Source organism: Molothrus ater, chromosome 1 (assembly GCF_012460135.2).
Source record: "Molothrus ater isolate BHLD 08-10-18 breed brown headed cowbird chromosome 1, BPBGC_Mater_1.1, whole genome shotgun sequence".
NCBI classification, from domain to species: domain Eukaryota; kingdom Metazoa; phylum Chordata; class Aves; order Passeriformes; family Icteridae; genus Molothrus; species Molothrus ater.
In genome coordinates, this window is record NC_050478.2 from 39,322,230 (window position 1) to 39,348,777 (window position 26,548).

General features: G+C 40.6%; 1 protein-coding gene across 9 annotated transcripts in view; it reads left to right on the forward strand.

Annotated features, from left to right (window-relative positions):
• The window catches only part of RARB (retinoic acid receptor beta), a 311,733-nt gene that overhangs the window by 105,451 nt on the left and 179,734 nt on the right, over nucleotides 1-26,548 (forward strand). For all 9 annotated transcript variants that reach the window (XM_036379258.2, XM_054518507.1, XM_036379266.2 and 6 more), the window contains one exon: nucleotides 14,479-14,976. In XM_036379258.2, coding sequence (XP_036235151.1) covers nucleotides 14,799-14,976 — 178 coding nt within the window. In that variant the 5' untranslated portion in view covers nucleotides 14,479-14,798. The remainder of the gene's footprint in view (nucleotides 1-14,478; nucleotides 14,977-26,548) is intronic.

A 26,548-nucleotide genomic window follows, 5' to 3' on the forward strand; every position in this document is an offset into this window, starting at 1 on the left:
TTAGAATTATGTGCTTTTAAAAATTGAGGGACAGAGTCTTGGTTGGCTGGTACATGGTTAAATGATGGGTTCTATTCAGAAGACTATTAGCTGGGTGCCTTCATTGCCACTGCCCAGACTTGTTAATGTTTCTGTTTCTTCTTTAAAAGTGGAGAATTTCTTAAAAGAGTGTGTATTATTATTATGGTTGTTATTAATCAGAGTTGGTGACGTTCTAGTGAGCTAAACTTTCTACTTTCACTCATTTTTGTTAAAGGTCTTTTTTATTTTGCTTGAGCTGAAGAGGTTCAGTGAGCAACCAGCCTACCTCTGCAGTGAGGTGTGTGAGGCAGAGCTGTAATGCCAAGGAACTGAGTGCCTTGGGTTTGTTGCGTAAATCTTAAATTGGATTTCCTTATTTTTCAAAGGCTTAGCAGTGGATGTGACAGTCAGGCTATTTAACTGGGATCCTTTTAGCACGTCAGATAAAACTGCTTCATGTAGATGCCTTCCAGTTCTCCTTATTGCTTTAAAAGGTGCCTTAGAGACATGAGGTACAACTGTGCTTTGTTTCACCCAGAAAAATGTGAACTTCATATAGGGAGAATGTGTTTCATTTCCTTACCATGTGTCAACAACTGGATCTTAAACCTGTATTTATCAGATGCAGAACTGGTTTTGGAGGATTATCACTAAATCAAATGCTAGGGTGGAATTTATGTTCTCACTACAGCATTTCTCAAATGTTCGATTTATTCTACTTTTAAGCATTTAGTCTTTGATGCTTAGATCTGACATGCAGAGGCTACATTTTTACATTCCTCTTTGTACAAGAGAATAGATATTTCTTTCTGTTTCAAACCCCTTATACTCTCACAATAAAGACAATACACCTGATTCTTTTTTTATTATTATTAAGCCCCATCATTACTTTTCAAACACATGCAGGAAAAAGTTGTCATAGCTCACACGTGATAAAACTGTAGTCTAGGTGTATTACTGTGGTTACAACGTGTGTTAGAAGGGAGGAGATCTTATGGTTTTCTTTAACACTCGACTGCCATTATTACTGTGGAGAATATATCCTGATTTCTGATGTATATTATTAAAAAATCACCACATGTTTTTGTCTGGCAAAAAGAGGGGCAGAGTGGTTGTGTGAATATGGTCCATGTTGTACATGCAGCTGTTTATACAAAATATTATTCCACAGGATGCTTTTTCTTGATGATCTTCAGTATCTCTTCCATCTCTTGCTATATTAGAACTCTGCATTATTTTTCTTGGAGTATTCTTTCATGTGATATTCAGTCAGGTATATTGATTGTAGTATGTCCTTGAATATCTAAGGGATCCACACAATTTAGTCACTTTTCACTTTATTATTTTTATAGGCTAAGGGGTTTTTTTCAGTCTGTTGTTACTGTGGAACTCTGACAGTGTACACTGGCTTGCATTCTTGAAGGGGGGAATCTTCACATCTGTCATCAAATTAAACAGCAGTGACTGTACCCAACATGGTCATTTTTCTTCTCACTTCTGGCTCCTTCCCCTCTCCTTCATAAACTTGGATATGCAGTGTGTAGCAACACCATTCTCTTCATCTCACAGTGATGCACTCCACATTGGGAATTGGAGAGATGTATGGGTGGAATATCTTCAGGAACTGTGGCTTACGTAAAGGAAGTGACAGCCTTTAGAGATGTCACTTATTTTGAGAGATTATTTCCATTAGCTGACATCTTTATTGCATTCTCTTGCTTATGCATCATTTTGAGGAAACAAATTGGTTTTTTCTGCTTACTTTGGGTTTGCTTTAGCATATGGTGCTCTGTGAGACCCCATATAATGGGCAAGTGTGTGACCCTCAGTTGGCATAGACACCATTAGCTGGAAAGAGAATGCAGTTGGGATAATACTGAGGGATACTGTGCTTGAATCAACATGTATCTTTCAGCCATCTCTGAGTGGACTACTCCACTTAGGGATTTTTTTTTGGCCTGATTATAATCACAAAAGACAAGAGTGGATTTTGAATGGCTTTATCTCAGTAACTGAGGCCATTCTTTTGTCTTGGGATTTTTTTTTCTTTTCTTTTTCTTGGTTTTTTTTTTTTGGGTTTTTTTGGTTTTTTTTGGTTTTTTTTTTTTTTACTTGGGGATTATTTCATTTGCTCACCTAATGTGCATCTGTTGAAGGAACTTCAGGTGCTGGTAGAAAAGCTCTCTCTGTTGTGACATGTCTGGCTTGCAGTTCCCAGCTCCAAGATATGCTCTACTTGGTTGCTGGTATTTGCATGGTTAAATCAGATTGTCTTATCAGCCTTGGGCACCCAGCTGGGCTTTCAGGCTTCTCACTCCTCTGTGTTCTTTGTAATGCATTGGTCTGCTGCATCCTGACTTGTGAAGTGCTGCTCTCCTGAAAAGCATGCAGGAAGAGCCTTAGGAAGATCATTCTGCTGCAGTGGGGAAGGGCATTTACCAGACACATAACAAGTGGTATGGAATGCAACACCTGCCCAGCTGTCTGGCTCTGGATATTTTTTTTTTTAGCCAATAAATGCAGAGTACCTGGCAAAGTGACTCAGACAGCACAGCCTGGTAAGCACAGATGAAGGATGTGGCAGAGGTGGTGCTGTTGGTACCAGGAGATGGGGCTGTGCTGGCTTATACTCAGCAGCACACTGGGCTTGACTGCTGTCATGGGGGTAAAGGCGCTGCTGGGAGCTTTGAGAGCATTGCTTCTCTTACTGGCTTACATTTATTGATGTCTGTGGGTTGGAGGGTGCAGAGATGAGCATCTTGTTGTCAAGGCTGAGTATCCCTGCTGTTGCTCTGCTTGTGGTGGTTCAGAATTGGTTGGAGGCTTGTTGGAAGAAGCTCTGCTTGAAACACACTGTCTTTCCACAAGAGGAGTCATCTTTGGCACTGTTAGCCAAGTTTACCATCTCCTGGGGGATTCCAAAAGGTTTGAGAACTTTGCTCTTGACCCATGTTTTATGACCTAATTATGAAAATGCTCACTGTTACTTTCTTAAATGTTTTCAAAATTCATTATTTTAATACATTACTTTGCCAGTGAAGCTGAAAGATTAGTGATCCCAATGGATTCAGAAGCTAAATGCTGCCCTGATAAGTGTTTGATCTTGGTCATAGTTGAAATGTTTAAATATGATGGCAGGTTTTGGCAGGTCTAAGTGCTGCATGGTAGTGTATGACCTGTTGCCATCCCTGAGAGGATGCATGCAACTTCTGTCTGCACTGTGAACATGAACTAATTCAGGCTGGTGTCTCTGCCCACAGAAGTGGGAAAGTTGTCTTACATTTACCAGTAGAAAGGTCCTTTCAGGAAAGGGTTTGTTGGGAATGATTGCTGTGCAGTTAACTCACACACTTGCTTACTCTGCAAGAATACCTTTGTGCTGTATCAGAAGTCCTGCCTTGCAGACTGGTGGGCATGACACAAGTCTCCTTGAATTTTGTCAGTGTTTAGGTTCCTTTTAGATGCTTTTGGATGTGAAATGTAAGGTCATAGTTCATGTTGGTCTTTCTGACAATGTAATCCATCTGCCCAGTGCCTCTAGCAGACAATTCTGGGATATAGATCTTCTGAATGTTAGAATGTGGAAAAGATGCGCTGGTTTTGTGGATACTGTGATTGATTATTGCACCTCTGTCCTTATGACCTGACTGATAAGGTTTTTGCAACATTTTCAGATGATTCAGAGGATGGCTCTGAGGGTGCTTACATGTGCAGTGTTATCTCAGCGTATTATTAGCATTTTACAATTGCTTTATTGGCTCCCTGTTAAGCAAAATATTGACAATAAAAATGCTATTTTTGTTCTGTGATCCGTGCTACGGCTTTGTCCCCTCCTAGTTAATGGCTGTGCTCGTTCCTAATTTTGCTACCCTATTGTTCCTGTGACAGGGAGCTACAGAGAACAGAGGTTTTAAAATAGATGTTCATAATCTCCACCAGCCCTCTGGCATATTCTGCTGACCCTCAGGGAGTCTTACTGGGAATATATTGGAACTTGTGATATCTAATAAGTGAAGGTTCAGGAGCCTGACGTAGACAGCAGAAATGTCGTCTTCTGGGTAAAGTAGGACAGAAGACTCTAATAACTCAGAGGAATTGCAGAACCTTTCAGCAGACACACTACCAGACTTGACATATATAACAAAAGGTGATAAATTATGTGTGTTAAGTTATTTTGTGTTAGCACAGCGTCCACACCTCCATGATATTAAGATGATAAATGCACCTCTAGTCCAACAGACTGGTCTTCAGAAACAAAGTTCACAACCAGTGCTTGAACCCTCTTTTTCCCCCTGTTCCACTTGGATCACCGTCCTCACTTGATAAATGGGTGCAGCAGGGATGCAAACTCCTCTAGCTCAGAGGAAGTAGAACTTCCAGCCTCGTAGTGCAAAAAACTGGGCTGCTAACAGATTGAACCTACCTCCTGAGCGTAGTTGTGCCTCCCAGCTCTTGGGGGATTGGGAAATCTGTGCTATTTCACAATTCATGCACAACTTCTACAAAATCCTCTTTCAGGTTTCTCAGACAGCCTCCCGAATAAACATGATTCATTTTTTGAGTGAATCCACATGCTTATCCTAACAAGGAGTTTAGATTACTACAGATAGCAGAATTTTTCTTTGCAGCCAAGTGTATTCTTGCAGGATCCTTCTTTGTGTGGCTTATAAAGTGAAGCGTGCTGAGCTGAGGTGGAACCTTCTGCTGTAGTGCATGTTTTCCAAATTAAACAGAATTTTATTCTCATCTTTTTTTTTTTTATCCTAGTGACTGTTGAAGTCTGTTTGTTTCTTTGCACAGTGTGTGAGGATCTCATACTGCACTCACCCATCAGTGCATTTCCAGGCAGCACATTTGTGCCATAGTGGGACACAAAAGGATCTGTATTTACTGGTTGTCCAGTTACTGAACAAAGTAGAAATTAAAGATGTAGACCATTTTCTGCCTTAATTTGGTGGTGAAAGCAAGTCTAATGACAATATTTGCAGTTGTGGCTAGACATCCAGGCTGGATGAATCTGACTACTCGGTTCCATACTTAGTGGCACTAAAGATATCCTGCTCATGCAGAGGAAGACTACCCAAATGACCTCAGGCAGGGAGAGGATGTGGTGCTTTGTTTTATTGTGGTGGTTCTGCTAGGACAAGGACTTCTCAGGAATATGCCTCTAAGGCTGAGCAGAGAGATGAGTCTTGCTTCTGTGCTGGGACAGTCATCTCTAGAAATTCAAAAAACTAACAGCAAAGGCTTCAGGTCTAAACTGCTCTGATCTTTCCTAACATAACCCTGTGGGTAATTAATGTCACCTATGTGGATGTTCAGATAAAGCACAGCCATCAAAACTAATGTTTTCTGCACCCACCACTCATAGAGCATTTGATGAATCATTTCCTTGACTCCTGGCTTCATTGATTGGGGTTTTGAGACCAGTACCAGTAAAAGTTGTCACTGGTGTTACATCTCTTTGTGCTCTCCTTTAAGGAAGTATCTCTTGTCATCCTGTTTCTGCAGTGCATGTTGTGACTGTAGAGTGTTGGCCTCCCAAAGAAATGTACTTTTCTGTCAAGGAACCGCCCTCCAAAGCTGCTTTCCTCTTCAGCTTCTGAGCTGATGAAGTACTCCATTCTTTTAATAACTCCCAGGCCCCTGGGATCATTTACTAGGGATCTTCCGTCTGTCACCAAAACAATAACATCACTTGACCCCCTCTTACTGATCTCGGAGGCCTCTTAAAAGTTATAAACAGCCAGTGTAAGACCTTTTTAGTAGTTGCAGTGATGGTAAGTGCTGTATTTGCTGTTGGTCACCATGACATGTTTCTCATCAGCTAGAAGGTTAAAGATGAGCATTCTGAGAGCATGCTAGGGAGGCTTCAGATAGATTCCTCACTCCTCCTGGCTGTAACGCCACTTGGGAAGCTATTGGCATACTTGTAAATGTCTGCACATCCCATAATATCGGATGACATTACTGAATATAGGCAGCAGGATGTGGTTTTTCTTGCTTACTCAGTCTCCCTTCCCTTGGCCTCTCGTCTCTTTCCAAGAGCTCTTCTCGCAAAATCTTGCTTTGGCTGGGAATCTGTGTGATGGTATCTTGTGGTGCCTTGTAGGCAAGGGCAAAAACCAATTAATTACCACTTAAGGACAAGACTTTTGTGGAAGTTTGTTTTTGCTGGACAGGGAGCATATTCCATTCTGAACTTAATCAGAGATGCTACCTTTCCTTCATGGATAAGGATCATGGATAGTTGAGTATGCTGCCAGTTTAAGGTACTACCTGTTGGCCTGTGTAAATCTTCCCAAATCCTAGAAGCATGTCGGTGCTGGTTGCAGCTTACCTTTGTTACCTGTGCTTCTTTTTCCCTTCTTTGACTTAATGAGGAGGGACCCCTAAGGATAAGTTCCTTATTCCTGTCAGTGATCATATCTTATCTTCGTGGTTGCCATCTCACATAGAAGCAGATATGAACAAAACAATCTGACTGGACACACAGGACAGTAAAGAATAATTTGGATTGCTAAATCAAGTCTTGTTTTTTCTGAACTGTAGGGAGAAACTATTCAGGAACACGGGACACCTGCTGGAAAAATGTGGTCAGAGAACTAAAGCAATAGGCACAGTACCTTGAGTGCAGAAAGCTTCCTACTGGAGTTTCTGGTTCTGTGTAACCTGAGGGACCAACCTGCTTTTTAAGAGCCAAGTATCCTGTGCTGTTTAAATTGTGGATCATCTGAATGGTGTTTGAGAGAAGAGATTTGTTTTTCCTCTTCAGTTTTGTGGATGAGCAGATACAAGGAAACAGGTTCAGTCTGCAGAAAAGCCCTGCAGCTTTGGTCTGGCAAATCTCTGATTTCCTAAACCTCTGTAGCATACAGGATAGTCTCTCATGAAAGATATTCTCAGTATGGAGTTACTGTTTTACATCCTTTGAAATGTTAATAAGGAATAACAGAGATGACTGTGCAAGAACAGAAGTGTTGATTCTGTTGAAAGAGCAATTTTAAGCATTAAGAAATAGCTTTTAAATTTGGGGAGCATAATGAGTGTTCAAGTTCACTTAAACTCAGGAAGGAGGAAGCCCAGTTACCTTTCCTTTGGTTTCCATAGATGAAAGGGAACTTTTTTCCTTGACTGTCCTTCAGGATTTTTTGAATGTGACAGAGTAAGTAAGGAATGCATTTAGTTACAAAGCAGAGTGTCCTATATACCAGCACAAAATGTATTCAGAGCCCTTTGAATTCTCTGCAGAAAACTGCAAGAGAGTCCCTTACAGAGGTGATTGAAAGCCACTGCACAGGAAATCAACTTCTCATCCTGTACATAAACATGAGCCAATTCTCCTATATCTGGCTCTCGGAGCAGTACACACAGTAAATTGTTAACCCCATCACCTGACCTAACCATTTATCTTTGCTTCTCAGTATAGTTTTGGCAACTGCTGAGTAATGAAAGAAAAAACATGGAATGCAGATAGCTGTAGGAAAAAAAAAAAAAGGCAACAATCAACCCCCTGACCCCCTCCACCAAAAAAAAATCCCCAACCCAGAAACCCAACCACCCCACACCTCAGTTTCAAACAGCCCTTTAAAGCAGCAAACAACAGGAGAAGATGAGAAATTGCCTGATACAGTGACAGGATCTTAAATATGGTTAGTATAGAACAGAATTAACATCTCTGTAGAATAACAGACATGTGAAGCATGGATTTTCAATCCTTCACACTTCTTGGTTGTGTTAGCACAAATAAATTAATAACTCTCCTGAACCTTTGCAGAACAAATAACCATAGTGCCTTTCAGGTTTTGAAATGTAAGCTCTGTGTGCTTTTAATGTTAGTTGTTATACATGAAGGTTGCCTGAAATAGGTTATTCTGCTTATGGAGTATTGTTCCCATATGAGGATTCAAGCTATGTACTCACAGCTGCTGCTCTCCAACATGGACTCTCAGTTCCACTAAAATCAATAGTTGGCACAGCAGGGTACTGTTGTATGGTGTGTAAATAAATGGGTGTCATTGTGTCTCACTTTTTTTTTCCCTTTTCCCCTTTCAGATTTAGATTTGCTCTTTTTCAGGCATACATGAGTGTGTGTTTGCAATGCAGGAAATTCGAAGCATAGCTGCTAAGGGAGAAAGAAGCTTTTCCCCCCCTCCTTTTTATACTTCCCAATAGGATTTTAAAATAAACAGCAATTGCATTAATTATATTAATTATCTCTTAACAATGTCGGGGGAAAAGACCCCAAATAAAACAGAAACCCGTTTTGCAAGTGTCAGCTTTATGACAAAAAGGAATTCACAGTCCCCCAGCAGACAGCTATCTTGCATACCAAGATGCAGGAAAAATGTCATAGAAAGAGTGTCTTAATTCTGTTACAACAATTTATCTTCCCTCTTTCCTTAAGTCTTGTACCTATATTTGAAAATATGTGACAATTGTGGTTATGGGATGTAAGAGCTACAGATCTGCTTTTCAATAAACTGACTTTGAAGTTCTGTTTCATGCATTTTCTTTTTTATTCATGCATCTGGTCATATAGAGTAGTTTACTTTTTTTGGCTGCAGACTTGGCAGATACAAAATGCAGATGTTGTTCTTCTGACTTAAGCTGCTATTTTAAGCTTTTTGGCCAGCGGTTGGAAATTTTAGGTTCAGTTGTTTATTTGCTTATCATCAAAGTGGTTTTTGTCATATAATTCATATATGAGTATTAGCTTTCTGTGTTTACTTTCAGAGTTTGAGATTAAGAGTATGGTCTTTTTTTTCCCCTTTACTTTTTTTAAACCAGCATGCTCTTTTGATTAATAAGACAGTAGAATATGTTATGCTTCAGAGAGCTTTTATTTGCAAGAAAAAAAAAAAAACTCAAAAAAAACCCCAACCAAAAACCAGCCCAACCCTCACATTGTGCTGCAATGCTTTCCCTTTAAGAAAACCATATCTCTCTCCAGATGCCTGCATCTCTTTGATACAAAAGGGTACACTAAGTTCCATCTATAAACAGAATCCACTAATTAAGAGTAATTGCTTCGGAGATTGGTACAGACTATTCAGCATCAGATGCATGTTCCTCTCAGATATCCATTAGCCTCTAATAAGATAATGCAGATGTGCCAGTCTGTTTCCTGTTTCCTTCTATTGTACCTTTATTGCCATATATGGACCAATGGGATGGGCTGAACAATAAGTGGATGTCCTTTTGCTCCCAGAGCCCTTCTCAAAGGAATGTTTGTTATTAGATTGCTTTTTCTGTTTAGTTTCACATCACTATGCTAATAAAGGAAACATAACACTCCAAGGGTTTTTTTTTGGTTTTTTTTTTTTACTTCTGCCACAGTAACTACTTTATTGTTTAATTAAATCTCGTTGGATAGCCATGAAAACAAAAATGCAACATCTCACAGTCAGTGAGAACTGGTGCAGAACGGAGTACAGCCTCTTTATGAAATAAAAGTTTCCATGCATTTTTAAGAGTTTAAAGGCAGTGTGGTTATCGTGTTACTGGATCTGACTGATTTACACTTGAGTCGTGCTAAATCTGCTGAATTATTCAGTACTGCTGAATGCAACACCATCAGCCAGCATAATAGAAAGCATATGCATAATCAGGGACTTCAATACAAACTATACATTAAATACAGTAAGCGTTCTCAAAACTTGACTTGTTTTGAAAACAGCATTAGAATATGTCTTGAAGCCAGCTAATAAATAAGAACACCACCAACTCTGTCCCTTGGGGAAAACAGGTAATAAATATATTGTTGAAAGGTTTTATATGCAAAATTTCTCTGAAATTGTTTTTGTTGCTCTGAGAAGAGCAACTTGCCTCTCCTGTCTTACTGCCCAGGCTGCCCTCCCAGTCCAGTGATTCCTGTTTTAGCCTAAGATTTAAGGGAGGGGCAGGGGGTTTGGCATTGGCAGGAAAGTGAGAAATGAACTTAGAAGAGACTTCCTCTGTGACCCTGGAAACTTCGGGGACAGCAGTGCTGCAGACTGAGGGCTTGGAGAAGCAAATTCCCGAGTGCCCAGCACTGTGCAGAACATGTCCTCATGTTGGGGTGCCTCTTCTGCATTCCTGGTTTTGTCCCCCAGTTGTAAAGGAAGAGCAACTGAGTTTACTGTGGCAGAACGGTGTAGGAATGGCAGATTTAGCTTAGAAGTTTTCTGGATGCTACATCATGGATATCTTAAAATGATTGCTGAATTTCAAACATTACCATAGGTAGGGCAGAACACCCCACTGACCTTTTCAGAAGTGAGGGAAGAAAAAAAAAAGACAAAAATCCTGCTTTACTTGCAATGCTGGCGACTTAATTCCCTAGTGAGAGGGGAGGAAGAGGAATGTGGAATTGGGATGTTGTTGGCAAAAGGGAGGACAGAGCGTAACCTTCCTACTGACACAGAACAATTGGCCAAACCTCCTGCTTTGGCTTCTTGCCTGTCCAGCTGTTGATGTGCATCAAAGTCACCTGTAACAGCAAAGGGATTTTAGGAATTCAAATAAATCTTAATACAAGTGAAAAATTCAGAAGGATGAGTTATGGTACAGTAATACCAAATATTGTTACCAAATGGAAGCTAAATAGCAATATAATGAATGAGGCTCAATATATTTAATATATTTTAGGAGAACTGACAGATGTCTGAAGAGCAAAGCTGCTTTCTGTAGTCAAGCCTGTGCAAAATGCATGGGAAATTCAGAGACAATAAGAAAAGTTGGGTTACTGTTTATCCAGTAAAATTTGAAGCTTATATGTGAAAATTTGTAGTTTTAAATTTCTGCTCAGCTGCACAAACACTGAGAAGAAATGTGGAAGAGATACACCTGCTGCATTAACTTCAGCTGATAAATATTCTGCTCTGTTCTAGAGCTACTGTAGCCTCCTTCCCCTGTGGCCATCTGCTTTATCACTGAAGTCAAGTCAATAAAAGACCTGTAAAAACCAAAAAGGAGGAGGCATATGTTCTGTCAAAGAAAAGTCATTGGCCGCTGTTCAATGCAAAGTAGTGCACAGTGTGATCATCTCTTGGTGAACATTCAAAGGAACTTTTCTGTATGATCCTTTTCCATACTGCTTGTACTAGGGGCCTTGTACTCAGGAACAGTCACTAAGGAGAAGCCTATGGAAGAGGATTTTCATTGTATGCTGAGGAGATCCTCTGAAGTCCCTTGGTCACAGCCATTTTCTGAAAATGTTGCCTTCTGCCTCCAGGGCAGAAATCCATGCTGTTGCTATGGGTATTTACCATAGCAAAAGACAACAAAGGAAAATGTCCTTCACAAAGCTGACACCCGCACAGTGTTTTGAGCTATGGTACAGGTTTAGTTAGGCAAAAGAGGTGTTTTCACCTTGGAATTGCATGCAGCCTAGACATCTGTGGCTGATGTCCAGTGCTAGGTTCAGGGGTATGAATGTGTCCATCTGGTGATACATTAGTGAAATGTGTCATGAGAGTTGTGCCATGGAACTGGCGTGAATGGGGAAGCTGATTGTTGTGTTTCCTGTTCTACAGCAGTTTCTACTTTGGGATGTCCTCTGCTGGGCAGTATGAAGGTGATGGGTCTGTAATCTCTGTTAGCATTTCAAGGAACTTGAAATTCCTTGGAAACCATAGAATGAGTGGCATTTGCTTCTTTACAAGAAGCTGGAGCTGCTGATTGGTAGCTAATCTGCCTACAATTTGCTCCTTGACCATTGCATAGATGTTCTGCCATGTGAACAACCTGATGCTCCCAAGGGACACAGATTGGAGTGTTTAGAGTATCATGACTTTTACACTGTCTTCTCTCTCTGCCTATGGAAAGTAAATTTCTGAAGAACTCTGAAGAGGAAGAAGTTCTCAAGGCTTATCTCCAGCACAGCTATCTGCAGGAAATTTCTGGCTGTGAGTGGTGAAAGGAAGGTGATTTTTGAGTGACACAAGAAAAACTTACTTTCATGTAGTATTTCCAGTTTATAATTACACCTCATGTAAAATTATAAGGACACAAAACTATATGATTATAACCTAGTTTTGGCACTGTTAAATATATATATTTGTATACTGGAGCTATAACATTGCTGTGTTCTGTCATCACCACTCCATCACAGATCATGTTCCTTCAGTAATGAAGAACTGACCAAAGAGTTTTCCTGAATGCCTTTTTCCCCCTCTGTCCTGAAGGAGTTGCATTTTTTTCAATACTTTTCACTTAAATATGAATATATATCTGATGTGGTTCTGGGAACGTTTTTAACTTATGATGAGCTCTGCATTTTTCTGGCTAATAGAAATATAATTGAAGGTGTTAGATAGTTTTGTAAGATGAATTTTGTTTCCAGAGCCCTACATCATTTAAAAATAGATGACCTTGTTCTGTGTTTAATTTAATGCACACATTTTTAGGGCTGGTATTCATCAGCATCCCTCTCTTGTTCTTTTTTTTTTTTTTTTTGCAAACACTTAAAAGTGTGGTATTTTTGCCAGCTTTTGTGGAATTGCTTTATAAAACTTTGCGTGTTCCTTTGATACTCTACTTTCCTTGTCTCTTAAGCTTCATAAAGTCTTAGCCAGGTAAAGCAGGCACCAGTGATGGTTCATCTCATTTTGTGTTGTTTGTGAGTCAATGTATTTTAGCTGCTGGGGCTCCCTCAAAAGATCTGCCTGGTTTCACTGGTCTCCAGGCATGTGGTCCTCGAGCTCATCTTGGCCAGCAACTGTGCCTCCACTTTCTGTATCCCCTTCTTGCAGCCTCATCTCTGCATACGTTTGCATCCATTAGCATTAAAGGCATTTTGTGCATAATTTACACAGTTATCAAATACTTACGAGCTACATTTCAGTTATCCCCAAGCAGGCTGCACTCAGCAGAAGCTGCTGTCTGACAACATGCACAGCTGGTAACCTTTGCTGGTATTCCACACAGAGGAGAAACACTCTGCTGCTCTCTGACAGGCAAACATGTGCATCCAAGTTGGGTTTTTTTCCTTTTTTCTCCTTGCTTATTTGAATTCTTACCGACAACTGGTGCACTGAGCAGCAGCAGTGATAGTCAGTACTGCGTTGTCACAGTTTTCCTCCTCTGGCGGCAGTTTTGCTTTGTGACCTTGACACATCATTTCACCGCTCCTCTGTTTTCCCACCCCAAAATCCTCTTGCTTTTGGTTTCAGGCTATAATTTCAAAGAATTACAGATAAAAGTGCTATATAGCGGTGGATGTGGTTACTGATCACTGACTGTGGCAGATGCAAGAGTGTAGTACATTGTCTCAGGAAACAAAGCTTTACTCAGCCGTGGACTGCCTTACTTTTGGGTGGCTGAGTTTGCTCTGTGGCTCCTAGTTCCTCCTACAGTATGTGTTGGAGGAGATGAGTAAACTCCTTGTGCAGGGTGAGCTCAGGAGCCGGCTGCAGCACTCACTGGCTTTTGCCTGGAGCACTGCATGAGTAGCTGCAGGAGCAGTGTTTGCAATATGGAAGTGGTTGCAGCCTTCCCAGTACTGTATCTCTCAAGACACCAGTAAGCAGCACTTTCTGGTGTTGCAGCAGCAGGTTGGTTCAGAGGCCACCAGCCATTTGCTGTACGTAGATTTGAACTGCTATGGCGGGGGCAAATTTTGTGGGAATATCACAAGAAGTGATATTCCTGTTCTCAGCCTGAGGCTTTTGGTACAGAGCCTGAAAAAATGAGGACCCCTTGAAAGGTGGCAGCTGTTTGGGTGAAATACTGAGGAAGGTGTGTGGAGCTCTGGATGACTTTGAAGATGGTGTCATGAGAACAAGCGAGTTTCCTAGCATAGCACAGGAGCAGTGTATTGCATGGTATTGACTCACGCCACTCACTCACCAGATGATGAAATAATGGGTGCTTCTTTGTTTGGGCAGTTTCCCCTACCCCTCAAAAGAAAAAAAAAATAGAAAACCATTAGTGAGGTGTCTCCTAAGGGATAATAAACTAAGTATTCTTTGTGAAAACAGTAATTTATTAAAGCAATTACTGCTTTAACAGTCCAACCCAAAATTGCCCTCAGACGTGTGTCTCAGTGTCCTGCCTGAGCCACGGCACTGAAGTAAGTTGACAGCCCCCTCAGTGCCAATCCTTCTGTAGCTTTTAGGGGGACACTGGAAGCTTTCATACACAGGGAAATTTTTCAGAAGTTGATTATTTTTCTCCCCCAGCATTAATATTTCAGGTAATTATTGATGCATTGGTTTTAAATCTGGCAGTTTTCACAACAAGACTGTGTCACACCAGAAGTAGCTTTTGTTGTTGCACATTGTGCAGGGAAATCAACTCAATGGGTGTTCTGCTGTTAGCTTCAGTAATAGGGTGAGAGTTTTACATGAGCTGACCTTGTGGGACACTGATAAATAAATTGTGACTCAACAAAAATAACAATGAGAAAAATAGTCTTCTATGTTCACATTTAAAAACTATGTATATTTTAATTACTATATTGTTTTCTTCCCCCAGACTGTGTCAGTATGCATCTGTAGAGACCAGCTGTGCTCCCAGAGAAATATTTGTAGAGGCAACTGAACTGCACCCTGATACCAGAGTAAGACTCTCTAACCACAGTCTGCAGAGCAAGGATGTCCTAGAAGACAGAAGAGTAGGAAGCAGCGATGAAATATAGGATGGACCTGATATAGTGAATTACCTTTTCATCATCCCTCAATCCAGCTTAAGGTGTACCTTCAGGCTTGACAGCCCTCGTCATTCATAATTTGAGGTATCCAGTGTGCTGGCCTGGAGTGATGCAACGTGATACCTGTCCCCTGTGAGGTGTTAACATGACAACCAGCAGCCGCACATGTCCCGTACCGGCCGTGAATGGACATATGACTCACTATCCAGCAGCACCATATCCCTTACTTTTTCCTCCAGTCATTGGTGGACTGTCACTACCTTCCCTCCATGGACTCCAGAGTCACCCACCAACTAGTGGATGCAGCACCCCATCACCTGCAAGTAAGTGCTTGGTATTAATACCTTTTATTGACCAGCTCTCCTCTAATAATGATGGTGTTCATTCTGAAATTTTATCAGTAGTGGTCGCAGTTGTTCATCTATGATGTATTTTACTTGGGCAAAGAGCATGCATTTGTTTTGAAATACCATTTTCACTTCTTTTTTTTATAAAAATAAACAGGCAACTGTATGGCATGCCAAAGCTATGGAAGCCAAGAGTGACAAAACCTGCTATGCATTTTGGTATATCCTGCATTAGTATACTAGCTGCAGAATCCAGTGTTGCTTTTAAAAAAAAACTGACCTTTTTGTAATAATGAATGGTGATGATTCCTCAATATAGAATCCTCTGAAGTTGCACAGTTATTAATACTGCTTTAGTTTTCTTCCATAAGTAGCTCTTTTCTTCATGTGCAGCTTCTGAAGAGCAGCCCAGTGGACAGCTGGTGTCTGTGAGCTGCCAGTGGCTGCAGAATGAGCCCTTGAGTCTGTGGTTGAGTTTCTGTTGTGGTTTAACACCAGATAGCAACCAACTATTGCACAGCTGCTGTCTCACATCTCCTTTCCCCCATAGTGGGATGAGGAAGAGTATCAAGGGGGATAAAAGGTAAAACCCATAGTTTGAGATAAGAACAATTTAATATTGAAATGGGATATAAGAATAGTTGTCATCAAAAGGGAGGCAACAAAAAGAGGGAGAGAAGTAAAACCCAGGAGAGACCAGAGATGCTCACTACAGTTGCTCACCACTGCTGACAGATGCCCAGCCAGTCCATGAGCAACCAATGGCCAACTCCCCCCCCACCTCTTTATGTACTGGGGATGGCATTTTACCTCTTGGAGTATCCCTTGGGCCTGTTTGGGTCAGCTGTCCTGGCTGTGCTCCCTCCCAGCTCCTTGTGCACATCCTCACTGGTAGAGCATGGAAAACGGAGAAGCCCTTGACTTAGAGTAAACACTACTTAACACAGCGATGCTTTAGTTGGTGTTGTCAACATTATTCTCATACTCAATCCCAAAACCACAGCACTCTACCTGCTTCTAGGAAGAAAGTTACACTCCCAGCCAAAACTAGGATAGTTCTACATGCAGCACTGCTGAGGGTATTAGCTAAGGAAAGTTTTTTCTTTGCCTTATGACAAGCATGCTTTCTTCTTGGTCTTAGTTTTATATGTGTTTAAGTGGCTCCAAACAAAACTGTCTCAGGTATAAACTTTCTAAGTAGGATCACTTAGAAAAGATACGTCTCTGGAGGTCTTTGCAGTGGATAACTGATGTATTTATCATCCAGGAAACCCAGATATATACAGCTTTGCAGATCAGTTTGTTGTTGAAGATGCTTGTCTAAATGCATTACTGTGACTGTTGGATATGAGAAGTCTTGACTAAACAGCACATGTGTGGAACAATGCACTTTCTGCTAAAGGAAAAGGAGATTTGTTATAGCAGTTTTCCTGATGCATCTTTCAACAGAAATCTCACAAAGTTTCAGCTCCAAATTTAAATGGAAAATCACAGTGAAGACAGTACTTCTGAAGAGTAAAAATTGCAGGTTTTGTGCTGCTTGATAGTAATTCTGGCTTCACATCTCATATACACATACTGGAATGCTGGGCAGTCTTGAAGTAAATTAGTGGGTTTGGTGTTTTTTTTCTTTTTTTTTCTTCTTTTTTTTTGTTTTGTTTTGTTTTTGTTTCTGTTTTGTTTTTCTTCCCATTTATGTGGACAGTTTTCATCCAGTCACATAAGCAAAGAAGTATAATTAGATCAGGTTTTTATTTGCCCTGTTCTATTGCAGGGTGTTTGTCTTCTTGGAGATGAAAAGCAAAACAGTTAGAAGGTCTACAAGTAACTTCAATTTTCCAATCCTATCAGAAAATATCCTGGTTGATTATCAGTTTACCATCCTGAATTTATCCCGCACTACTTCAGGAATACTCACCTGTTGAAGAAATAGTTTTATTAGTAAATGGGAACATTTTCTGAGGCATAGATTGGTAAATACCAAAGTTATATGATTAGCAATGTCGAGTTTTTCTTTTCTGTGAATTATTCCTGTGGAATTAAGACTGTGTTGCTGATGCATTATTGATGATTAATAAACCAGTCAGTCAGCCTTTCAGAAAAGTACTGCATAGTATGAATTTCTGTCAATATGCAAAATAAGTGGCTACCTCTAAATCTTGGGGTTTGTGTCTTTATGCCCTGGTCCCAGCATTTTCAGGTCAGTATTTTTGTGGAGGTGCTTTGCAGCACTGGCTCTCTGTGGCTGAGCAGAAAAGCCTGGCAGCTGCTGTGCATAGCTCAAGACAATAATGTTTGCAAATACCAACTAAAATTGGCAAGATAGGAAGGAGGGTGCCTTGAATGAGAATTGGTTTTGAGACATAGTCCATTGCAGGATGACTCTTCTGGTTTGTACTACTCTGTTTTCATACCTGTACTGTCAGCACTCTGTCTGTAGACTTCTGATTCTGGAACTTGAGGTTTATATCACTGGAATTATAGAGACAAGTTCTTGGAAGCATGCAGGTTGAGCTTTGGGTTGTATTTTAGGGTTCTGCTCTCCATTGTAGATTTTGTTTGTTTATTTGTTTGTTTTCCCAATGAAGCCACCCATAGGCCAAAGCCAGTATGATTGATAGTCTCTATTAAAGTTAGAATTTATACTGTCTGGTTGAATAATATGGAACTCTCTTGAAAAGACTGGAAAAAATTATAGGTTGGCCAAACTAGTGCTCTTTGTATGCTTGAAGCTATTGTACTATTTATCTTCCAGATCTTTTCATTCATTAAAATCCAATAGAAATGACTTTACATAACAGGAATGTTATAAAAATCTCTTTAATCTTTATAAAACAATGCTGTTCAACAGCTTTTGTTCAAAGTTAGTGCCATTTGAGCTTCTGTGTTTAGTGCCTTGTTTTATTTTGTTCTGTCTTAGTTATACACTTTTAATGATGGCAGAATAACTTTATATCAAGTATCATTAAGTTATCTTAACCTACAGTTGGGGCAGGTATCTCCAGTCCCACGAAACAGACAACAGTACATCTTAGACACATGAATTGTGTGAGCACGAGGCCCTTGCCATAAATGCTCAGGATGGAGTGATTTAGTTTCATTGATGTTAATAATGCTGTTGCCTTTGTGACCTGTGACTCGGCTTCTGCTTTTATCCTGAGATACATAGTGCAAAATACTTAATAATTGGAGGTGTGGTCACAGTGCTGGAGGGGTCAGAGGATGAGCAAACCCATTTTTATGGGTACGTGAGCGCTGCATGAGCACCGAACAAGAGCAGGGCCAAGTAGGTCGTCACTCTGTGAGCCCCATTGATTTACCTGCCCCGTGTTACCCCGTGCAGCACGCAGCACACATCCTCATTCTTGACATCAGGTGCCACACAGGCCTCCCTGGCTGCATTAATTAATGAGGAGTTTCTTCTTCACAGCAGAGATGGTTTCAGGAGCTTGCTGCTTAGCTCATTTAGAAATGGTGGGAGAAGGCAGGACTGGAGGCATTCCTGTGCTTTTTGGGTCGTGTGCCAGTCTCTCGTAGACCAAGAGGTTTTGGTTCTTTGCCAGACTCAGAGCAGCTACAAGAAATGGGCAAAAGTCCTGCAGAGCCTGACGTGTTTGCAATAGGAAAATCATAGAAGACTCGTGAAATAATTTATTTATTAAATTAATAAATTAATAAATTAAATTAATAAACATGGGCAAATATTGTTACTTGTTATTTTATTAAAGTAAAACCACCTTAGGTTCAGGTGAGTAGCAGTCACACAGGCAATTCCTGTTTCTGAGTGGCATTGCTCTCCATCAGCCCTGGAAGAAGGGTCAGGGCCCATTGTGAGACCTAATGCTGCTGCCAGGGGTCAGTAAGGCAGATGTCACAAAGTGAGGATACCAGCTTTAGAAGAGTTTACATTCTTTATAAAACATTTGTTGTGTGGCTGTAGTGACACATTTTAATTTCTGGAAAAGTATTAGTTATAAAAATCAGTCTTACAAAAAATCTGAAACTCCAAGAAAACACCCTTAATAAGAGAATGACCACCTAAAATTTGAGAAGGATGGTATGTAAAAGCTTCGCAGATCATTGTGGTATATCCAAGGAGTTGAAAACTGGTGAGGAAAGTGCTGCTTTATGTTATGGCTGATGGGACTGCAAGGCACACAGCGATGTTGCAGTTTCACAAGCAAATATCAGCGTGGGGAAGATGAAGCCCTGCTGGTTGTTTGTAGAGTATCTTTGCAAGACTGGTTCCTGTAACATAACTTCACCAGAATGAGTTTTATAGAATTAGTTTAACATGGCTAAATACCACTACATAACAAAGCCAGTTGGTGTGAGCTGGAGGAAAAAGCTTAATCTGAGCTAATGCTGTGGTGAAAGGAATCCCTGAGTGTTTCCTAGACCAAATTAAAAAAGGGTCTGGACAATAACCACAGTGGGAGCCACTAAATAATAAAACACTTTGTTTGGCAGTTGTTCCCTTTCTGCTTGGATTGAACATTTGCTTGAACAAGGTGATTTGTGTAGCCCATGGCATTTGGTGGGAGCACCCCCATATTCTACCTCTGACCCCTGCCCCACATTTTGTTCCTCAGGCTGCCAACATGAGCCTTCGAAGCCTTGGAATCCCCCTTTCCATTTATTGCAAGGGAGGAATAGGAGTAGCTTGATAAGGGTCAGGGAAGAGCAGTCAGTCTGATACAAGAATGTCCTGGAATTTATATAAACTCAGTAAGGTTGCTTCATCCACATAACTTGGAAAAAAGTAATCTGCATGTGTTATTTAGAGGACTGTTGGGATGCCATGGAGAAAATTCCATATTACGGTCACTCATTGTATTTTAGCCAAGCTTTTCCATTCTTTTCTGTCTGGGGTGTTTTAAAAGTGTATAGTAAAGAATAAAAGACTTTATATTCTGTTTTATGTAAGTCTCTGAAATATGAGAAAATGTATGGAAATGTTTGGAAAGTAAGATCATCTGAGGAACTCAAAGAGGTAGACAAGGAAGCACCTACAATATTATTTCTGGTTGTGCTATGTAAATACTAATTATTTTATTTATTAGTCAGTATTACATATCAGGCTTTTCAGACATGCTCAGGACAGGCAGATTGTTGTTCTGGGCATTGTTTTCTGCTGGAATTGTTTTTCCTTCTATTAATGCAATTATTTACTCCTTGAACTTCATCTTAAAGATTTTTTTCCCTCCCTGGGAAATGGATTTTCTACTGGTATCATTAAAAAAGTACAGTTAAATCCAGTGTTACTGGTGTAGTACTGCAAGATATTTTTGCCAGCCCCACCCGTTGCAGGAATTCATTTACTTTTCCAGTCCTGTTGTTAATCATTATATTGACACAGAAAGTCCTCCCAAAAGCACTCTTTGGCAGATTGCATTAAATATGAATAGCAGATATTCATTACGATGTGTTGTCCCCAAGAGAACTCTAAACTATCTGCGCTACTCATGAGCAGGCAAATACACTAATTCTCCAGCTATTCAAATTATTTTCAAATAGTTTAGTGTGTCTCTAATAAAAACAAGAATGTCTCTGTTTCCCTTAATTACTCAGAAGGTCAAGGACTCCCACATCTCACTTTACTTCGCAAAATGGGGAATATTCCTGTTGGAGATTGGAGTATGGTTAGTACATGATGGATTTTCTTCCATTGGCATAGTTACTGAGGCAAGTGCTATCTGTAATGGACTGAAAAAAACCCTCCTCATCACTCTTTGACATTCTGGAATTATCTAAAATAGTATTATAATAGTTATATTGAATTAGGAAAAAAAAAATTCATGAATCAACCTTGTTTGATTCTGTTGTTCGAGTTTTTTCCCCACAGCATCTAATCATAGTGTAACTGCCTCCCTTTTTTCCAGTCCTGTCTCCCTGGGAAAGCTTGCTGTGTGGTCATTTATATGTATCTGCAATTAACAGATGACTTTCAATGTACCTACTTGGTGCATGTGTTGTCCATCGTTATTGGAAAGACAGAACATGTGTTTGCATTCAGAAAGAGGGGGGTAAACAGAACACGAATCTCAGATTTCTTAGCCACAGCCAATGTTGCCTCATGCTGTCAAGTCTAAGGAGTCCAGATGATACCCTGCAGATACCACTCATGACCCTGGAAACCACCATTTCTTTTCAGTTCTTCCTCTGTGTCATGTGGATCTTTTTCCTGGTGGAGATCTTTGTGTAGCTTGAAACCATCCATGCTTTCATTATTGAAACTGTGTTACATTGTCATTTTTGGATTCTAGTTGATCTGAAACTATCAAAAATTTAAACTTGCTTTTTCATGTTAGAGCTTCTTTTTCAGTATTGGCACTTTCAAATAAACCAGGAGCTCCTCTCTTCTCAATGCAGCTGGTGAATCCTGCCACACCACTGCCCTGCCAGGGTGGGTCCTCAGCACCCTGTGGATGCAGCCCACTTCAGATTTCAGTGGGCAGCATGCTCATCTGTGAGAAATCAGTCTGGGTGTGTATGGACAGGAATTTGCTTCCTGGGAGGAAGCCAAATTTAGAAATTTTCTGCTCTGGCAGGGAAAGCATGTGGTGCAATACTGGCATGTGCTCTGTAATGGCTCTGTGCATCCCTCGTTGACATGCTGTGGTCTGAGGGAGCCTGGTGTTTGGAAGTCAAATAGGAGCTGTCTGAGAACTGCTCTTTCCCTCCTTATGGGCCCCAAAGCAGTGAAATTCCCCAAAAAATCCCCAACAAAAAGCCTTCTTACCTAAGGCTGGAAATATATTTCTGTGGAGTATTGCAGATGACCTTCTCCTCTGCTCTGGCGCAACAAAAACAACGCCCAGTAGCTCCCAGTAGTGGGGATGTCAGGAATGAAGGGTGAAGGGCTTGTTGTAGCTCCCCGTTGTTGGTTTATTTGGGATGACTCCTCTGTTGCCCTTCCACCTAGTGATGGTGTGTTTGGTGTCAGTTCCTCCATCCATGTTCAAAAGGAATGTAATGCCAGGCTTTGGGTTTGGCAAGGTGGCAGCACCCAGAGTTATTTCACTGTCTGATGTGTTTCCAATCCAAATCGATAGGTGCAATCTTCTGAAATTGCTAACAGTGTGATAGTTCATGGTACTAAAAGTCAACATAAGCTTTTGCTTTTCCAGCTTTCTTTCTGAAGGCATATGCTCAGCAGCTAATCGTGTCATTTTAGCTATGTGGAGAGTTTCCATTCAGTCATGTTGCCGTGTTCAAAAGGCAGGTTACTGTGTGGATTGGGGGGGGGATTTTGTTAATACCAGGAGGTTTTTTGTGAGGTAAAATGGGCCCTTTATTTTGTCTCAGTGCTGGCCTCGGTAAAACTTTCCTCCTTTAGTCTACTTGAATTGTGAGTTTGTGTTTACTATGGTTTTAGCAATATGTGGTGTTTAATTGTCTTATTAAATAATAGTCTTATTTAAGATTTAGACAGGGACAGATTTGTCTTCAGGAGGAATCAATTTATGGTTTTCCTCAGGTAGAATATCTTCCCTTTTTGCTTATTTAGGGAATATGGGGAACAAATTGTGTTACGTGGACTTTTCAGCTGTATCAATGACAACATGTTTCCCATTTAAAATGATAAATACCCACCCTATCTGATGAGCCCTGAAAGGGAAGGGAATCCTTTTTCCCTTCCTTTGTCCTTCAGTGCTCTGTTTCCTTTCTTACTGCCCAGAATAGGCCTACATCAGTAATATTCATAAATGATTTACAAAAGTAATTCCTGTGTAATAGCTTGGGACGTCAAGATTTTATGATGCTGCCAGATGTGCTATCAAACAAAATTATCTGGTTCAAAAAACTTGTGATAAATCTAGTCAGGGGAAATTCCCTAGGGCAAACTCACCCTCTACAAAAGTAACTATATCTCATAAAATTGTTAGATTTGCCTTTACCACATGTTTGAAATCAGACTTGAAGCAACAATTTTATTCATGTCAAAACTTAGGTTTGGTATAAACTAACAAACAGGAAGGACTGGCCTTAAGCAACAGAAAACTCTTTTCCTTTCAAAACACCACACACACACTCAGAGGAAATGTCAGAGTAAATATCAGAAATATTCAGAAAACCAGAACCTGCATCCCTGAGATACACAACTGTTTTGTCTAGATAATGCATTTTTAGAAAGCAGTCATACCCTAAATATAGTGGGTCTCACCAGGGTTGGCCTGCTGAGCTCCCGACAGCTGTATCTGAGTACCCCGAGGTTGTGCAGCAAGCAACATGCCCAGCATCTTCCCTGTGTGTTTGATTCTTCATGGTCTGAGTCAGGGGAAGTGTGTTGGTAGCAAGGTGTGTGTTTGCTGGGAATTTGGGTTTTGAAGGAGGGGAAGTGCTGGAGAGGCACTGGAAGTCCCTGTGTGGCCATTCCTCCATATTGGGGAAGGATGGACAAAGGCAATGTGCCTTTGGCTTAGCTCCACAATTTTATGGTGGTCCTTACTTCTCAAGAAAGCCCACAAGGATGTTTAGGTGCCTACAAAAACAAACTTCATAGATGTAAGTACTTCAGTTATGCCAGAGGAGCAAAAGGTTTTTGAGCATGATTTTCATCCCATAGTTCAAGGTGTCTGGGAGAGGGGCTGAAAGTCATGACTGTCTGCTGGGAGCATCTGGGGGAGAAATGCTGAGTTCAGGTGATGGAAGAGTTTGGTTCAGCATTTTTGGGAGGATAGAGCAGAAGAGGAGAGGTGGGTCTGGAGGCTTGTGATGCGCCATGTCTCTAGGGAATGTCCTTCTGCTTTTGGAGTACTCTGAGACATCCATGGGCTCAGCATGCTGTTAGATAACACACTTGCTTACAGCTTCAGTTAAGATGGAAGTCAGGTAATTCATGCACTCAATAGTGTGGACCTGCAGGTAGACTTTTGTCAGCTTTGTCTTTGCTATTTTTAGTGCTGAAGCCCAGTTGAATTTGATTTAACCTCAGCACTAGCTTTCCTGAACTTCATATGTTTCAATCTGAGACTTGTACTAAGGCTGATAACTTTTTTTTTAGAAATGTGAACTGCAAGAAATTAAGATGGGCAGAAAAAAACCCAGAAATACTGTGGAAAACTCAGAAAAATACTTACCTCATCCTTTTAGGATGGATTTCCTCATCCTTTCTATGGGTGGATTCAGACCCCAGCATGACCACACAGCTCCTGCGAGTGCTGTGAAGACTCTGCCTGTGGTCGCAGCTGGAGATATTTTTTTTCCTGTATGTGTGTAAAAATTATGTAGTTGACTCTTAGAAACTAAGGCCTTGATCTCTCAGCTAGAGCAGTAAGAGCAGATTGCTTTCACTCTTTAAATTTAAGACCTAAGATGCTTTTCAAAAGCTGGCTTTTACTAAAGATGTATTTTGATATTTACAGTAATGGGGGAATATAATTTCTGAGATAATGGGAGGGAGGCAAAATGTAGGCTTATGCAGTTCTCATTTCTCAAAAGTTTTCAGGTGTATTTCAAGGCTTCATAACACAACATACCTAACTAGAACCTTTTACAACCCATGATGTTTTTTCCAGTCATTTTTTAAAAATACCTAATAGTTAGTTTCAATGAAGGAAATGCCAAAAGTCCTTTAAATACAGCTGTAATAGCATCACTTTTTCCTCTCTGTTTTTAAAAATAAGAAGAAAGACATTCTTTACCAGTACTGAATACTCCAGGGAAGAAAGGTGGTGTCCTAAGGCTGCTCTGAGCAGCCTGCAGCTGTTACCAGAGATTCTGCCCAAAAACCTCTGGGCTCTAGCAAACTCTGCAACTGTATTTGAGGGAGAAAAATCTTGGCTCCCTTTTAAGATTGAAACATCCAAGCCAACAGCCCGAGTGCTGTCCTCACAATCAGGTCCCTGTCAGTGGAAAATGCAGCGCAGTTTCCTGCGCACTCTGATTTCAGCTGGGCACCATGGCCACTGTGGAATGCAGCATCTGACAGGGGCAATACCTACCCTTCTGCAGCAGAGCCAGTGGAAATCCTCATTCTTTGTATCCTTATTCCCTTCCTATCCTCATTCCTTCCAGCCACTGAGCGATAGTTCTTTGAGGATAATGATCCTGGAGAGAGATGCTCAGACGTTCGTCTAGAGCCCTGAAACGAGGCCACACTGTAAATCTGCTGTCTTTGGGAGAATCCACGTGCATCCCAGCACTACCTAGAAGCTATCAGCAAAGGCATTTGCTGGGAAGTGGGACTGTATCGTGTAAAGAAATCTGTTTATGATATACTACTTTCGCATAGCAGTTCCAGGATCAAGAGTTCTGTTATTTGAGAAATTAAATCCTGTGAGGATCATTAAAAGTACAGAAATAGTGATGTCATTACAAAATTAACTGGCTATAAACCCGCAGGGTGACATGTCGATTCATAAAGGGAATAGCAAAACATAATGCAGGGCACATCTGCTGTTCTGATTCCTGCAGAACCATCAGCCTATTGGTATCTGCAGACCACTTGAAATTGAACATCTGTTAGAAGCACTCAAAAAAGCAGCAGGAGGACCTGTACACCTTGCAAAATGCTTTGCTGTCAGTAATATCATAGTTTCAATAGCAGATTCTTACAAAAATTGTTATAAGTCCCCTTCAAGTCTCTAGATCTTCCTGGCATTGTTTCTTAAATAGCGACAGCATGAGTAATAGTAAAAATAACATGGACTTTTCAAAAGACTTTCCTAACATTTTTATTACTTTTTATTTATGGTACCACTGCAACATGCAGACTGCTATAGAGTCTTCAAACAAAGAGGGATATGATCTCTGTTCCAAGTAGCTTGGAATCAAGGAAAGGAAGATATATGAAGAGTAAGAGAAAAGGACATGACTTCTGGGCCATGTGAAGGAGGTGAAGAAAGGCTCAGATCCTAGAAAGGGGAAGCTGAGTTTGGGGCTTTAAGAAAAATGCTCAGATGCTTAGAAACAAGACACCCTGTGGAGACTGACCTGCCTCTTGTGAAGACCAGCAATAAGATACTGCAGTGCATTTCAGAAAACCTGTGTGCATGGTCGACAGTTGATTAGGTATTGTAATTTAACTGCATCGTCTTAACTCCTACCCAGTCAGGATGACAGCGTGTTTCTCCAAGCTGCATGGTCCAGCAGAGTCCAACTAATCTGCAATTTTCTTCTGTTTAATGAAAGCAGATATATATTTAAGCCACAGAGAGGAAGATTTCACTATTGATTAGCAGTGGTTGGTGTTGCAAAGTGACCTGACAGACATTTGGAATGCATCAGCTGCCTCATGGTGCAGCAGCCAAATATCTTGCACAGTTTGCTCTCTTTCACTTTTATTACTTGCAGAAGAAGCGAACTTTGCCAGGGTGTTATTGGAAGGGATGTTTGCCATTTTAATATGTAATTACTCACACAAACTTGATGAAAACATGTTGCAATAGCTTTGATTTTTAAATAGGTAATGGTATTTACTTGTAGTAAAAATGAGGATCATTATAAATAGTTTGAGAAAGTGAATTAAAGTGTATAGCACAAGTCACAGAAAATGCCCAGTTTTATTCTGTGAGTACCAAAGTATTGCTTCAGATATATTCCC